General features: G+C 46.4%; 1 protein-coding gene across 2 annotated transcripts in view; it reads left to right on the forward strand.

The window, feature by feature from the left end:
* The window catches only part of ace2 (angiotensin I converting enzyme 2), a 92,415-nt gene that overhangs the window by 60,757 nt on the left and 14,419 nt on the right, over positions 1–17,239 (forward strand). For both annotated transcript variants that reach the window (XM_072584723.1, XM_072584724.1), the window contains exons 11-15: positions 2,304–2,448; positions 5,727–5,825; positions 8,381–8,503; positions 9,633–9,811; positions 12,470–12,528. In XM_072584723.1, coding sequence (XP_072440824.1) covers positions 2,304–2,448; positions 5,727–5,825; positions 8,381–8,503; positions 9,633–9,811; positions 12,470–12,528 — 605 coding nt within the window. The remainder of the gene's footprint in view (positions 1–2,303; positions 2,449–5,726; positions 5,826–8,380; positions 8,504–9,632; positions 9,812–12,469; positions 12,529–17,239) is intronic.

The raw sequence follows: 17,239 nt of genomic DNA on the forward strand, positions 1-17,239 counted from the left end.
TGATGTCTTAGTTTTCAATTTTTCAGCTATAAGTTTATTAATATTTTTACCACCTATAAATTCCTGTTCTAATTGTTGTAACATTTTTATTTCAGCGTTGGACCACACTCCTCTTTTAGCTTTCTCAACTTTTTCCAAATTACCTTTTTTCTCTTTATTCCTTTCAGCATTTCTCAAATTAGGGTGCACGTGCCTCTCGTGCTGTCCTAAACCTATAGCTGTTGTAAATCTAAGCGGGCAAATTTCACATTGGAATGATTTACCTTCTTCCCTCTCTTTTATATGACTATTACATTTCGGGTAGTGACATGTGACTGAGTGTGTAACGACCCTCCCAGCTGCATTTACTATATTTAACTCTCACAGCTTTAGTCCCTTTACACAATTTTAAATGTTTTCTAAACATTCCCATTGTATTATAAATGTTATTACAGAATTTACATATAAAATTATCTAACGGATATTCTATTATTATTTCTATTTTATCTTTCTCGTTAACAACCAGATGAATAATCCTACTCTCGCTATTCTCTTTATTGCTCTCTGGTTCTCCAATTTGACTAAAATCAAAGGGCCCTTTAAAATTCGAATTAAAAATTGTCCGGCTATTAAAAGAACAAGATTCTAGAGGGGCCTTCTCTATGAATCCTTCAATTCGAACTTGATCCTGAGTCCTCTGGACTTTATTACTGGCTTCCTCGTGCCTGCCAGAGGGCAGCCATGCCAGAGTGACTATTATGGTCTGCTCCATTTGCGTAGAAATGGATAGTCTAGTCCTTATTTGGCTAACACATTTAGCACATGGTGTCACCAATAACAACCGTGCGGGGCGGTTATTTTCCCGGTCTCCCACCCAACCGGAAATTTTGGAATTCGACGTCATCGCCGCTGCCAAAAATAGGTTACTAACATTGACCGATAGGTCACCAGCCGTCTCGTATCTTTTCTCTGGTTGTATTAGCCGACCTGAATAGAGTACTGCTCATGTGACAGAAGGAGAACACTAAAACTGTCAGTGGCTACACAGCACTGGATAAAACCAAAGGTAAAACCAATGATAAAATCAGTGATAAAATCAATGATAAGATCCACGCCAATATAACCTCTTAAACAGTTAAAGCCACTCCTCTGTTATTGAGCTTCCTCTCACAGGTCGTTTCCAGGGGGAACCACGTGGAGGTTCGACCAACTTTGCAACTGATAAAATGCGTAGAAACGATTGCAAAGGTGACTACACAGGCACCATTGGGAGACCAAATAAAATAACTGTGGTCACATCCCCCCAATAGTCCCCTATTACTCCAACAGCCTCCTATTAATTCAACAGCCCTCTACTGCTCCAAGTGTTCTTCATCACTGCATTAGTTCTCTATTACTTCAGCTACTCTATGATACACTAATAATTCTCTATTAATTCAACAATCTGCCATTTTTCCAGCAATTCTCTGATACTCTAATGATTCTATACCACTTTAACGGAACTCCAACAGCCTGTTAGTCCCTCCTTGCCAGGTGAATAAACCTAGATGGTGTCACCCAATTGGGCACTGATGCAGAAGGACCTATGCATACTTTTCAGTTGGACATTGTAGCTAGCCTCTTATTTAAAAGGGATGCATGTCAATTTTACTGTCCTACTTCATCTCTCACTGTACACCTCAAGAGAATAGGATGATATTATTTGACTCCTCAGGAAACGTCTCTCAAGTCAAAGTTACAAATAGGAATATGGCAGATTGCCCAGTGTGAAATGAATCTCAGTCGAGATGTTATTGGGCCAAACAAATGGAGGGAGGCAGGAGGAATTACATTGCCATTTATTATGCTCTTAATCTTGGCATAGAACCCTACAGTGTGGAAGCAGGGCATTCAGCCCACACCAATCTACCCAGACCCACAACCCTACCTCTCCCGTGGCTAATTCACCTAGCCTGCACATCTGTGGGCACTATGAGCAATTTAGTGCGACTAATCCACCCAACCTGCACATCTTTGCACTGTGGGAGGAAGCCAGAGAGCCCACAGGAAACCCACACAGACACAGGGAGAATGTACTAACTCCACACAGACAGTCGCCCGAGGGTGGAATCTAGCCTGTGACCCTGGCGCTGTGAGGCAGCAGTGCTAACCACTGAGCCACTGTGCTACCCAGAGCACACTGCACCTCAAATGGGAATGAAACCCATAAACCCTGGTGTAAGAGGCCAATACCTCATCCGTAAGGCCACTGGGACCATAAGTATGAATTAGTGAGACTAAGAATTGAGAAGGAGTTGTAACAGTTGTAATTACTTCTATTATAGAGATTGACATCAACTTCCTGTTGAAGCAAGCACTGACTATTGTGGGTACCCTGCCTTTCACATACATGATGGAGCAGTGGCGTTGGGAAATGTTCCGAGGAAACATACCCGAAGATCAGTGGATGAAAAAGTATTGGGAAATGAAGTAAGTATTTGACTCCGAGCTGTGATTAATAATCTCACTGTGGCAATAGCCAAGGGATGTTTCTGCCTTTACTGTTTGACTGAAGTCAAAGCGGGTAAAGAGCAGATGGTTACGAAGTCGGCAGCTTTCACATCAGGCTTTCTGTTCGGGAAAGGTTGGAGTGAGTGCAATTCTCTAGTGCAACGTGGAATGCTGAAGGTTGGACCATGCTGTGAGTGTTGGAGTCTTGCAAACGTTTTATTTACTGGCACCTATGGGAGCAGGTATTTGTTGGTTGATCCAATATCCCGGATAATCAAGAGGGGATGCCTAACCCCAGTAAGCCCTGAGTGAGTGAAGCTTCAAGTCATCATCATCTTCTCTCTCTCTCTAGAACAACCCTATGATTCATCTCCGGAATTCGTTTAGCTCAGTTGGCTGGATTGTTGATTTACAGAGCAGCGTGATGCTAACAGTGTGGGTTCAATTCCCATCACTGGTTTGAGGTTACAGTGAAGAACTCCCCTTCTCAACCTCTTCCCTCTCCTGGGATCTGATGGCCCTCAGGTTAAATCAGCACCAGTTACTCCTCTCGAAATGAGAGCAGCCCCTGTGGTCTGGTAAGACTATGGCAACAAAGCAACAAAATGGTTCCTATGGAAGGAAACACAATTGAATGGAAAATGTTTCAGAGCATCCTGAGGTTTTGAAAGGTGTTATGGAAACCCAAGCACTTTCTTTTGCCCAGTAATGCTGACATTTTGCACCTGACGACTGGCTTTAACTTGCTTATTTGGTTGGTCTCCATGCTGAAGCTGAATTGTTAAAGTGAACTCCTTGTTAAAAATGCAGGGAGAGAAATATAGGCCTGGACTTTGACTGAGAGCAGTTTTCTGCCATGACCTACATGGTTTGTCGAGAATTTCCCTTCCTGTAGCTGTAGAATGATAGCTGATCTATTTTCGGGGTGAATCCTTGTTAAAAATCCTATTGATTGACTTCTCTGAACCTGCACACAAAAAAAAAGCTTTCAATTCTGGTGTCATCCTCTGTTTGCAACTTTCAGTAAAGCCTTTGGCAAGGTCCCAGATGGAGGGTTGGTCCAAAAGGTAAGAGCCCTTGGGATCCAGTACTCAACTGGGAAGGCGACGGTCTAGTGGTGTTACCGTTGGATTGTTAATCCAGAGACTCCGGTTCAAATCCCACCATGGCAGATGTTGGAATTTGAATCAAATAAACATCTGGAATGAAGAGTCTACTGATGACTATGAATCCATTGCTAGTTGTTGGGAAAACCCCTTGTGATTCGATAATGTCCTTTCGGGAAGGAAACTGCCATCCTTACTTGGTTTGGCCTACATGTGGTTCCAGACCCACTGCAATATGGTTGACTCTTAGCTGCCCTCTGGGCCATTAGGGATGGGCAATAAATGCTGGTCTGGTCAATGACACCCACATCCTGAGAATAAATAAATGAAAGCAACTCACTCTGCTCCACTTGAATACATTGAGTATGAGTTGATATACTTAGGAGAGTTGATAAAGATAATGCCATCATTTACATAGGGACTTCTATTGTCTGCATTAGTAATGGACATGTTAAAAGAATTGAAAGCCCAGAGGACCGAAGGAGGGAACGAAAGCAGAAATGTATTTATCTGGCTGAAGGGATGTAAAGAGAGGTTATCCGATAAGGGCTGCTATCGTCGCCGCTATTCTGATCAACAATAAACCTGAGTTAATATATATCAGCTCAAAGTTTGCAGTTTGTTGAGAAACTTAGAAATGTATTACACAGTGGAAAAGATAACGACAGACTTCGGGAGAACCTAGAAAGATCTGTAAAATGGATGGATGCAGATAGATAAATCTTAGGACAGAGAAGTGTGAAGAGATGTATTTTCAAAGGAGGAATAAGGAGAAGCAGAATAAACTGAGTTTTTAAATTGATTGGAGTACAATACAAGGAGATAGAAGTCCGCTCTGTAAGGGAACTTTTGATAGATGTCAGTTCTGGGCACCACACCTTAGGAAGAATATATTGGCTTTGGAAGGAGTATAGTGCAGATGTATTGGAATGATATCCAGATCCCAAGAGTTAAATTGCCAGGAAAGATATCACATAAACTAGGGTTATACTGGATCGAGATTTGTTGGCTCGAGGTAATATAATCAAGTGTTGAAGATTTTATGAGGAACAGGTAGATCGAGAGAATTGATTTTTGCAGGTTGTGGCATCAAGGATCAGATTCACCTTCCAATAAAATGAGATCTCCATTTATCAGGAATGCAATTAGGAAATCCTTTTTCATCTAATAGGTACTAAGAGCTTCAAACTTGCTTTAGTAGGTGTCACTGGATGCTGGGTCAATTGGAAGGTTTAAGCAGAGATGGTTTCTGTGTCTGAATGTATGAACGGGAATAGGGAAAAGGCAGAAAAATGAAGTTAGGTCACAGGTTAGACACAACCTCAACAAATGGAAAACCTGGTCTGAGGGACAACATTAAAACACACACGTAAACATATAGTCACACAGTATAGAACATACCCTAACACATGGTATATAACATATACCTTGCTCCACCTCTCATTCCTAAACTAAATGGTACCATTTTAAAAGGAGTGTGGTGTAAGAAAGTGTGTTTGGGTATATGTCCACAAATCTTTGACAATGCCAGGGCAAGGTCAGATGTTGTCAAAGAGTCTGTGTTATCCAATTTTAAACAGATTCCGAGGGAAGGGAAGTTATACTGAACCAAGATTAAACACTGGTCAGCTGGAATACTGTATCAAATTCTGGTCACTGCAGTTTAAGAAGGAGGGTAAGGCCTTGGAGAGGGTACAGAGGGGGAAACTTATAAAATCAAAACCAGAGACAGGGCTCTCGAGTCTTTGGAATGACTGGAGAAGCTGAAGGCCATTCTCCTTATCACCGAGAAGGTTACAGGGAGATTTAATAAAGAGGTTCAAGATTGTGAAGTATTTTGGGAGAGGAATTGAGGAGAAATTGTTTTCACTGACACCAGTGTCGACAACCAGAGGACACCAGAGTCAGAATAATTTATCACTAGACACAGAGTGGAGATGATTTGATTCTGTTTTTCGTAGAGTAAATGTTTATGATCGGTGGTGCACTGCCTGAAAGGGTGATGGATGCTAATTCTATAACAGCGTCTGAAAGAATATGGGATAACTCTGCGAAGGGACACAACACAAAGATATAAGGAAGGGTCGGGGAGTGGAAACTGATTGGAAATCTCTTTCAGTGAGGAATCTCATTATTTGTTCTACTTGTTAGGCGGAGGATTGTTGGTGTTGTCGAGCCTCTACCGCACGATGAAACCTACTGCGATCCAGCCGCTCTCTACCATGTTTCCAATGATTACTCCTTCATCAGGTACGTGTAAACTCTCCTGCAGTGTCCATCACCAGCATGGGGGACTGTGCCTTCCCTGGTATTAGCAACTGTTGTGGTAGGGCTCACTGAAGATCTCTGGCTGAAACGTGAGCCATTGACTGATCATGACTGTAGATGTGGCCTGTGAAAACACGCGGCTGTCCAGATATTTCTCAAACATTGTCAACATGGTTTCTTTTCTCGATGCTGGATGTTTGGACGAGCACTCCCCAGACTGTTGAGATGTATATTCCATGATGTTGTGAGTGTAGCTCACTGCAAGAACACTGTTCAGTTTGTAAACATGCATTTTGGTGACTTCTAACAGTTGCAGAATAGGAGTTTGGAGCTCATTTATAGGAGCTCAATCCCAAATCCACCGATACCGTTAATATCTCAAAATCCCTTGCTATCTCTCTTGCATATACTCAATGATTGAGCCTGCGCACACCTTAAGGGTATAGAATTCCAAAGATTTACCACCCTCTGAAAGAAGAGGTTCCTCCTCACCTCAATTCAAAATGGTCTAGCTCTCATTCAGGGACTGTACACCTTGACCCCATTCGCCCTCCAGACAGGAGAATATCCCTCCTGACAATTTGTCACTTTCAGCTGCTCTTTGTCTATCCAACAGGATAATGAATGAAAAATCAATACCTGCCTGTGAGACCTAGGGCGTTTGACCTGAGGTGAGATCTGCTTGCAATTCCATCAGGATCCCCCCTTGCCCCACTGGCCTTTGAGTTCTGTCTGGTGGTCCGTATTTCAGAGTATCTTTAAGAGATATGCTCATGAAATCACCGCTATATTGTAGCAGCAACCTGAGGGTAGAAAGATCTCAGACTCCACCTTAACTCGGATCACTTAAAGCATGACACATTAATGGAAGCATGTTTTCCTTGTAACCAAAGAGCACAGAACTTGGCAAGTCGTGTAGGTGATTGTGAATACGATAATTTTGTTTAATATGTAATAAACATCTGTCATATCCTTCAACACCATGCTGTTTGAGCTTCGTTTCTCATTTTATGAAGGATGGTGTAAGCATTGTCACATTAAGTAAACCCCGTATCACTGGTCGTGCTTACTTTATCAAAGTAATAAGCTTTCTGGGGAGAGAATTGTGGGTTTTCTGCATTGGGGCAGAGTCTTTGTATCTATTTAAGACTCAGACAGATAGGTTTATTGATCAGGGAGAAAGTGAGGACTGCAGGTGTTGGAGGTCAGAGTCGAAGAGTGTGGGGCTGGAAAAGCACAGCTGGTCAGGCAGCATCCGAGGAGCAGGAGAATCGACATTTTGAGCAGATTCCTGATGTAGAGTCAATGCTCGAAACGTCGATTCTCCTGCTCCTCGGATGCTGCCTGACTGGCTCAATGTTTGGTCAGGAGAAAGTGAGGACTGAAAACGATGGCTGTCAGAGTCGAAAGTGGAATGCTGGGAAAGCACAGCCAGTCAGGCAGCATCCGAGGAGGCAGGAGAACCGACGTTTCGGTCAAAATCTCTTCATCAGGAATGAGGCTTGTGAGCCAAGGGGGTGGAGGGATAAATGGGAGGGGTTGGGGGGGGGGGGGTAGGGGTGGGTGCAAGGTAGCTGAGAATGTGATGGGTAAATGAAGGTGGGGGTAAAGGTGATAGGTCGGAGAGGAGGGTGGAGCGGATAGGTGGGAAGGAAGATGGACAGGTCATGAGGGCGGTGCTGAGTTGGAAGGTTGGAACTGGGGTAAGGTGGAGAGAGGGGAAATGAGGAAACTGGTGGAATCCACATTGATGCCGTGTGGTTGGAGAGTCCCAAGATGAAAGACGAGACGTTCCTTCTCCAGGCATTCTCCAGGTGGTGAGAGTGTGGTGATGGAGGAGGCCCAGGACCTGCACATCCTCGGCAGAGTGGGAGAGGGAGTTGAAGTGATCAGCCATGGGGCGGTGAGGTTGGCTCTCCTGCTCCTCAGATGCTGCCCGATCTTTTCCGGCACCACACTCTCGACTCTGATCTCCAGCACCTGCAGTCCTCACTTTCTCCATGAGGGATGTTGGATCCTAGTGAATGGCAGAGCAGGCTTGAGGGGCTAAATAGCCTATTCCTTAAAGGAATAATGCTCCTGGAATACTGTCATGTTCTCGTCATAGAATTGTAGATTCCCTACATTGTGGAAGTAGGCCATTTGGCCCAGCAAGTCCACACTGGCCCTCCGAAGAGCAACCCACCCAACCCTATCCCCCCTGACCCTTTCACCCGGCATTTTCCATGGCTAATCCACCTAACCTGCACACCATGGGCAACTTTGCATGTGCAAACTCCACACAAACAGTTTCCTGAGGGTGGAATCGAACCCAGGTCCCTGGCTGTGTGAGGCAGCAGTGCTAACTACTCTCCTTGCCCTGAATCTTTTCTGCCTCATATAATAGCAGAGAAATCCCAGTTGCTGGGCCCTGATGGTGGATTATTGTAAGGGATTGGCGTGTTTCCCCAGTGCACACTGCAGCTGATGAACTTGTTGGTTACTGTGGGCTGTTCCCTTGCAGAATATGATAACGCCTTCCCTGTCCTTCCCTTTAGATACTACACAAGGACAATCTACCAGTTCCAGTTTCACGAAGCGCTGTGTAAAGTCGCTGGCCACAAAGGAGAACTACACAAATGTGCCATCACCAACTCCACAGTAGCGGGCAAGAAGCTCAGGCAAGTTTTCAATTCCTTGCGGATCCTGTTGTATCTGGCGTAACACAAGAATACTCAACTCAGGAAATTCCAGGCAACGTGTCAGAGTCACTGCGTAAAGCAATCAGATCTGATAAAAATCAGAGCATTGAAACAGGCCCTTCAGCCCAACCGACCAGGTTTCCTGAACTGAGCTAGCCCCAGCTGCCTGCGTTTGGCCCATACCCCTCTAAACCTTTCTTATCCACCTACCTTTCCAAATTCCCTCTAAATGTTGCAATTGCGCATGCCTCAACCACTTCCTCTGGCAGCTCGTTCCATACGCACATTACTTATTGTGTGAAAAAGTTATCCCTTGGGTCCCATTTAACTCTCTCCCCTTTCACCTTCAACCCTGCCGTCTCATTTTTGGACTCCCCCCTACCCCGGGGAAAAGACCTTGGCTATTCACCTTAGCAATGCCCCTCATGATTTTATTATCCTTGATAAGGCCATTCCTCAGCCTCCCACACTCCAGGGGAAAAAAGCTCCCAGCTTAGCTAGCCTCTTCTTAGAACTCAAACCGTCCAGTCTTGGAAACATTCTTGTAAATCCTGTTTGCACTCTTTCCTGTTTAATAACATCCTTCCAATAACAGAGCGACCAGAATTAGGTGCAGTACTCCAAATGTGGCCTTACCAATGTCTTGTACAGCTGTAACATGACATCCCGACTCCTGTACTCAATGCTCTGATCAGTGCTTTTTTTTAATCCCAGATGTTGCTGTTGCAGAGTCAATGGAACAATTAAACTATTGCCAGATTTCAGAGCCTGCCAACTCTGCTTTGAGCTCGTGCCAGCTTTGCTGGTATGGTTTCACATCAGTGGGGCATCTCAAGCTTTCCTCCAGTGTGTAAAAAAAAATCCTACATCAATGCAAATTTGTTATTACACAATGTGCGATTATGTCACGAGCGTCCAACTGAGTGACAAGATAATTTGTGGCATCATTCTTCACTGCGTTCAGCTCATCGGCTGTAAGATTGAGACAGATATCGTGCACAGAAACTACTCAGTCCCTTCAGTTATGGCTCCTTCAGTGTTTACAGGAAGTGACCAAAGCATGAGGTGGCATGTCTGATCCAGTTGCCTTGTTTTCTCTCCCGTGCAGTGATATGCTCAAACTAGGGAAGTCTGAATCCTGGACTAGAGCTCTCGAGAAGGTAACCTCTCAAACCAGAATGAATTCCACGCCACTGCTGAACTATTTCCAACCCTTGTATGTCTGGCTGAAGAAAAACAACGCAGAGAATGGCCGGACCGTCGGGTGGGATGTCAACTGGAGCCCATGTAAGTCGAGAACCCAGCCCTTCCTTTGGGAACAATTTTGTTGTTTCTAATTAAAACGTGAGGAAATTATTTTAGAAAATGCCGGCTTGTGACAGCTTCCAACGCTTCGTCAAACTTTTTCTCCTCTCGGTCGACGGGGGAGGTGAAGGGTCGAGGAGGATAATGGAGGTTGAGGTTGGAATGAGGGGCGAACTCAAGTAGGCCAAGTGGCCACATCTTGCTCCCACTTCTTATGACCCTGAACGAGAGAGAATGGTGGGACCATTCAAATTGAGAGGCTAAGGAGGGGAGAGGGATCACTCAGTGGTGGAAGAAGATGATTCTGAGTGAGAAGAGACCTCAGGGTTACTTAAGCCATACAGAATCATTCCAATATGTTTTTATTTATTCCTTCCTGGGCATCACTGGCAAGGTCGGCATTTTCTGCCAGTCCCTAGTTGCTCTTGAACTGAGAGGCCATTTCAGAATGAAGTTAAAAGTCAACCACATTGGACATAAGTAACTGCATTAGGGACTCTTAACTTCATTCTGAAATGGCCTCTCAGTTAGAGAGCAACTAGGGACTGGCAGAAAATGCCGACCTTGCCAGTGATGCCCAGGAAGGAATAAATAAAAACATATTGGAATGATTCTGTATGGCTTAAGCCTGACATTGGTAATCCAGATCAGGTTTGGCTGACACACTCACCCATACCCACCTACACCCATCCACACTCACCCACACCCACCCACACTCACACACACCCACACACACCCATCTACACTCACACACACCCACCCACACTCACACACACCCACCCACACCACCCACACTCACACACACCCACCCACACTCACACACACCCACACACACCCAGCTACACTCACACACATCCACACACACCCACCCACACCCGCCCACACTCACATACACTCACCCACACCAACTCACACTCACACAACCCACACACACCCACCCACACTCACCCACACCCACCCACACTCACCTACACTCACCCACACCAACTCACACTCACACAACCCACACACCCACCCACACCCACGCACACCCACCCACACTCACCCATACCCACACACATCCACCCACACTCACACTCACCGACCCACACCCACACACACCCACACGCACCCACCCACCCACACACACCCACACGCACACACCCACCCACACACACACACTCACACACACCCACCCACACTCACACACACCCACACACACCCACCCACACTCATACATGCTCACACTCACCAACCCACACTCACATACACCCACCCACACCCACCCACACTCACACACACCCACACACATGCGCACTGATGTATCAGGACAGTATTCAATGTAGTGGACAAAGAGCTGAAGGAGAGAATGGCCACCATCATCTGGAATGGCTGAAACTTTCTGGTTCCCCATCGTGAACACATTTAATTAGTGGAACTGAGCACCATTAAAGGAGAAGCTGTTTAATGTAACAACAGGTTAATATTTATATAGCCCCTTTAACATAGGAGAACACCTCACTTCCACAGAAGGGTTAAAAAGTGATGGATAACATTCGGCCATTCAAGAATTTGGGAAAAGTTTGGTTAAGGCGTTGGGTTTTACAGAATATCTTACAGAAGAGTGACCAGTCAGAGGTTTAAGATGGGAATCCAATGGTTAGGGTGCAAAGAGGTAAAGGCATGGTATCCAAGTAGGCTGACTAAAACCAAGGCTACAGGAGAGGCTGGAAATCCGGAAACTTTGATGAAATGAGTTCACTTGACTCATTCCCAGAATGGCTGAATTGTCCTCTGAGGAAAGGGGTGGTGAGGTAGTGATAGGTGAACCCAGGTAGAGGGTATGACCTGGTTGGCCGATGAGAGGAATGGAAGGGAGGAACAGGGGGGATGCTGGGAAGGGAGGGTATTTGAAATTGGAGTACTCAAAGGTGAGTCTTCTGGGCTGTGGGCTGCCCAAGCAGAAGATCAGGTATTGTTCCTACCAATTTGCGGCCTGATTCACTGTGGCAATGGAGGAGGCAGAGGATGGAGGGCGGGGTGGGGGGTGGGGTGGGGGTGGGAAGGGGAATTGAAGTGGGTGATAAACAGGAGATAAGGCTGGCCATTACATGCCCAGCTGAGACTCTCGGTATAATGTTCCTAGCTTACGTTGGTCTTCCTGACACAGAGAAGACCACGTCAGGAGCACGAGATGCAGTAAACTGGTTGGAGGAGAGGCAGGTGAACCTATGTCTCACCTGGAAGGACTGTCTGGAGCCACAGATGGAGGTGAGGGGGTTGGTGTGCTGGCAGGAGATTGCAGGGGAAGACCAAGCTCAAGTGGATGAGTGCCTACCCCTGGCCCTAATGTATGTGCCCCTGGCTCAGATCAGTGGGAGGGAGGTTAGAACAAGTAAGGGGAATTGAGCTAACCAAAGGGAACTGTGAAAGGTGAAGATGGTTCCAAACCTTCACTGTGGGAGTGACCACAAACGCTCTGGTTAATGTAATGGCTGCAGCGATGAAAGGGTTTAGCACGCTGTGCTTTTAAATAAATAAATCTTGGATCATTGCATTGATAGAAATGTATGTTTAAGACTTTAAAGTTAATTTTCAAACTCTTGTGCTTGATTCTGAATCAAACTGGTTGTTCTTTGTCTTTCTTCTTTCTCTTTTCAGATAAAAAGGATGCAATTAAAGTGCGGATTAGTTTGAAAGCAGCCCTTGGACAGAATGCTGTAAGGTTGATTTTATTTTCATAAGATTATGATAATAAACAGAGGGTCAGGAGCAGGTCATACAAGTGCCTTAGATTTGATCCACCAATCAGTAAGATCCTAGCTGACCTAATGGTGCCGCCTCATTTGAGATTCCCCCACAAGAGCAGATTTTACGCGTTTCGATAGGATTCCCCCTCGTTTCTCTCTCAGCGCCAGCGAGTGTGACGTTTTCTTTGGACGACAAGTCGAAGAGGGAATCTGAACCCCTTCCAAAGCAGGTGGACCTCTCCTTCACCGGAGATCACAGCACCAGGGAGCATGCTGGGAGAGAGAGCAAGCTGACAGTTCGAGTCGCGGGATCTCTTCATCAGGGACTCGAAACGTTAGCTTGCTCTCTCTCCCCGCATGGTCCCTGATGCCATGGTCTCCAGCATTTGTTGTTTTCAGTACCGATACCAGCATCTGCAGTAATTTGCTCCGACACACCTCACCCTAAATAAGGAAACCAAATCATTACCTAGTACTGCACCAATGTATAGCAATGGGAGGATACCCCACTTCGTTGCAGTGAAGACCAACATGTATTTACCTTTCCGACTGACTCACTGTGCCTGCATTCTCTCTCTATGTGACTCATGCAAGATCACTCACATCCTTTGTATTGCAACGTCACACAGTCTCTCCCCATTTAGATAATATTCGACTTTCAATTTACCCACTGACAACGCCCCACTTTCCCACATCTGTGAAATGTTTCATCACTCACTGCATCGATCTAGACTTCTTACAACTTGTTTTCCTGTGCACCTTGTTGTCATCAGCAAATGTGGCTCCAACCTAGCGTATCTCTTTAAGCCATGAGGATAGACGTGAGATATTTCAGGCCCCAACACTGATCCCAGTGAGACTCCACGAGCCAAAACCTAGAGTTCTGGCAGTGTGAAAACAGGCCATTCAGCCCAACTGAAGAGCATCCCACCCAGACCCACCCTATCCCTGCATTTCCCATGGCTAATCCATCTGCACTCTCGGATACTATGGGCGCAATTTAGTGTGGCCAATCCACCCAACCTGCATCTTTGGATGTGGGAGGAAACCAGAGCACCCAGAGGAAACAGCTGGTGAAAGGCCTCTGCCCGAAATGTTGATTCTCCTGCTCCTCGGATGCTGCCTGACCTGCTGTGCTTTTCCAGCACTACACTCCCGACTCTGATCACCAGCAGCTGCAGTCCTCACTTTCTCCACACAGGGGGAATCCACACAGACACAAGGAGACTGTGCAAACTCTACACACTGTTGTCCGAGTTTGGAATCAAACCGGTATCCCTGGCATGGTGAGGCAGCAGTGCTAACCACTGAGCAGCAATTTATAGGAGGGTATAGGAGTGGGTGAATAAACAGGGTAGACAGTGGGTATAAGAGTGGGTGAATGAACAGGGTAGACAGTGGGTATAGGAGTGGGTGAATAAACAGGGTAGACAGTGGGTATAGGAGTGGGTGAATGAACAGGGTAGACAGTGGGTATAGGAGTGGGTGAATAAACAGCGTAGACAGTGGGTATAGGAGTGGGTGAATGAACAGGGTAGACAGTGGGTATAGGAGTGGGTGAATAAACAGCGTAGACAGTGGGTATAGGAGTGGGTGAATAAACAGCGTAGACAGTGGGTATAGGAGTGGGTGAATGAACAGGGTAGACAGTGGGTATAGGAGTGGGTGAATAAACAGCGTAGACAGTGGGTATAGGAGTGGGTGAATAAACAGCGTAGACAGTGGGTATAGGAGTGGGTGAATGAACAGGGTAGACAGTGGGTATAGGAGTGGGTGAATAAACAGCGTAGACAGTGGGTATAGGAGTGGGTGAGTGAACAGGGTAGACAGTGGGTATAGGAGTGGGTGAATGAACAGGGTAGACAGTGGGTATAGGAGTGGGTGAATAAACAGGGTAGACAGTGGGTATAGGAGTGGGTGAGTAACCAGCGTAGACAGTGGGTATAGGAGTGGGTGAATGAACAGGGTAGACAGTGGGTATAGGAGTGGGTGAATAAACAGGGTAGACAGTGGGTATAGGAGTGGGTGAGTAAACAGGGTAGACAGTGGGTATAGGAGTGGGTGATAGACAGGGTAGACAGTGGGTATAGGAGTGGGTGAATGAACAGGGTAGACAGTGGGTATAGGAGTGGGTGAATGAACAGCGTAGACAGTGGGTATAGGAGTGGGTGATTGAACAGGGTAGACAGTGGGAAAAGGAGTGGGTGAATGAACAGGGTAGACAGTGGGTATAGGAGTGAGTGAGTGAACAGGGTAGACAGTGGGTATAGGAGTGGGTGAGTGAACAGGGTAGACAGTGGATTTAGGAGTGGGTGAATGAACAGGGTAGACAGTGGGTATAGGAGTGAGTGAATGAACATGGTAGACAGCGGGTATAGGAGTGGATGAATGAACAGGGTAGACAGTGGGTATAGGAGTGGGTGATTGAACAGGGTAGACAGTATAGGAGTGAGTGAATGAACATGGTAGACAGCGGGTATAGGAGTGGGTGAATGAACAGGGTAGACAGTGGGTATAGGATTGGATGAATGAACAGGGTAGACAGTGGGTATAGGAGTGGGTGATTGAACAGGGTAGACAGTGGGTATATGAGTGGGTGAATGAACAGGGTAGACAGTATAGGAGTGAGTGAACGAACAGGGGAGACAGTGGGTATAGGAGTGGGTGAATGAACAGGGTAGACAGTGGGTATAGGAGTGGATGAATGAACAGGGTAGACAGTGGGTATAGGAGTGGGTGATTGAACAGGGTAGACAGTGGGTATAGAAGTGGGTGAATGGACAGGCGAGACAGTGGGTATAGGAGTGGGTGAATGAACAGGGTAGACAGTGGGTATAGGAGTGGGTGAATGAACAGGGTAGACAGTGGGTATAGGAGTGGGTGAATGAACAGGGTAGACAGTGGGTATAGGAGTGGGTGAATAAACAGCGTAGACAGTGGGTATAGGAGTGGGTGAGTGAACAGGGTAGACAGTGGGTATAGGAGTGGGTGAGTGAACAGGGTAGACAGTGGGTATAGGAGTGGGTGAGTGAACAGGGTAGACAGTGGGTATAGGAGTGGGTGAGTGAACAGGGTAGACAGTGGGTATAGGAGTGGGTGATTGAACAGGGTAGACAGTGGGTATAGGAGTGGGTGAGTGAACAGGGTAGACAGTGGGTATAGGAGTGGGTGAGTGAGCAGGGTAGACAGTGGGTATATGAGTGGGTGAATGAACAGGGTAGACAGTATAGGAGTGTGTGAATGAACAGGGGAGACAAAGGGTATAGGAGTGAGTGAGTGAACAGAGTAGACAGTGGATTTAGCAGTGGGTGATTGAACAGGGTAGACAGTGGGTATAGGAGTGGGTGATTGAACAGGGTAGACAGTGGGTATAGGAGTGGGTGAATGGACAGGGTAGACAGTGGGTATAGGAGTGGGTGAATGAACAGGGTAGACAGTGGGTATAGGAGTGGGTGAGTGAACAGGGTAGACAGTGGGTATAGGAGTGGGTGAGTGAACAGGGTAGACAGTGGGTATATGAGTGGGTGAATGAACAGGGTAGACAGTATAGGAGTGTGTGAATGAACAGGGGAGACAAAGGGTATAGGAGTGAGTGAGTGAACAGAGTAGACAGTGGATTTAGGAGTGGGTGATTGAACAGGGTAGACAGTGGGTATAGGAGTGGGTGATTGAACAGGGTAGACAGTGGGTATAGGAGTGGGTGAATGAACAGGGTAGACAGTGGGTATAGGAGTGGGTGAATGAACAGCGTAGACAGTGGGTATAGGAGTGGGTGAATGAACAGGGTAGACAGTGGGTATAGGAGTGGGTGAATGAACAGGGTAGACAGTGGGTATAGGAGTGGGTGAGTGAACAGGGTAGACAGTGGGTATAGGAGTGGGTGATTGAACAGGGTAGACAGTGGGTATAGGAGTGGGTGAATGAACAGGGTAGACAGTGGGTATAGGAGTGGGTGATTGAACAGGGTAGACAGTGGGTATAGGAGTGGGTGAATGAACAGGGTAGACAGTGGGTATAGGAGTGGGTGAATGAACAGGGTAGACAGTGGGTATAAGAGTGGGTGAATGAACAGGGTAGACAGTGGGATAATGTGTGGGTGAATGAACAGGGTAAATAATGGGTATAGGAGTGGGTGAATGAACAGGGTAGACAGTGGGTATAGGAGTGGGTGAATGAACAGCGTAGACAGTGGGTATAGGAGTGGGTGAGTGAACAGGGTAGACAGTGGGTATAGGAGTGGGTGAGTGAACAGGGTAGACAGTGGGTATAGGAGTGGGTGAGTGAACAGGGTAGACAGTGGGTATATGCGTGGGTGAATGAACAGGGTAGACAGTGGGTATATGAGTGGGTGAATGAACAGGGTAGACAGTATATGAGTGTGTGAATGAACAGGGGAGACAAAGGGTATAGGAGTGAGTGAGTGAACAGAGTAGACAGTGGATTTAGGAGTGGGTGATTGAACAGGGTAGACAGTGGGTATAGGAGTGGGTGATTGAACAGGGTAGACAGTGGGTATAGGAGTGGGTGAATGGACAGGGTAGACAGTGGGTATAGGAGTGGGTGATTGAACAGGGTAGACAGTGGGTATAGGAGTGGGTGAATGAACAGGGTAGACAGTGGGTATAGGAGTGGGTGAATGAACAGGGTAGACAGTGGGTATAGGAGTAGGTGAATGAACAGG

This window comes from Chiloscyllium punctatum, chromosome 15, assembly GCF_047496795.1.
Source record: "Chiloscyllium punctatum isolate Juve2018m chromosome 15, sChiPun1.3, whole genome shotgun sequence".
NCBI classification, from domain to species: domain Eukaryota; kingdom Metazoa; phylum Chordata; class Chondrichthyes; order Orectolobiformes; family Hemiscylliidae; genus Chiloscyllium; species Chiloscyllium punctatum.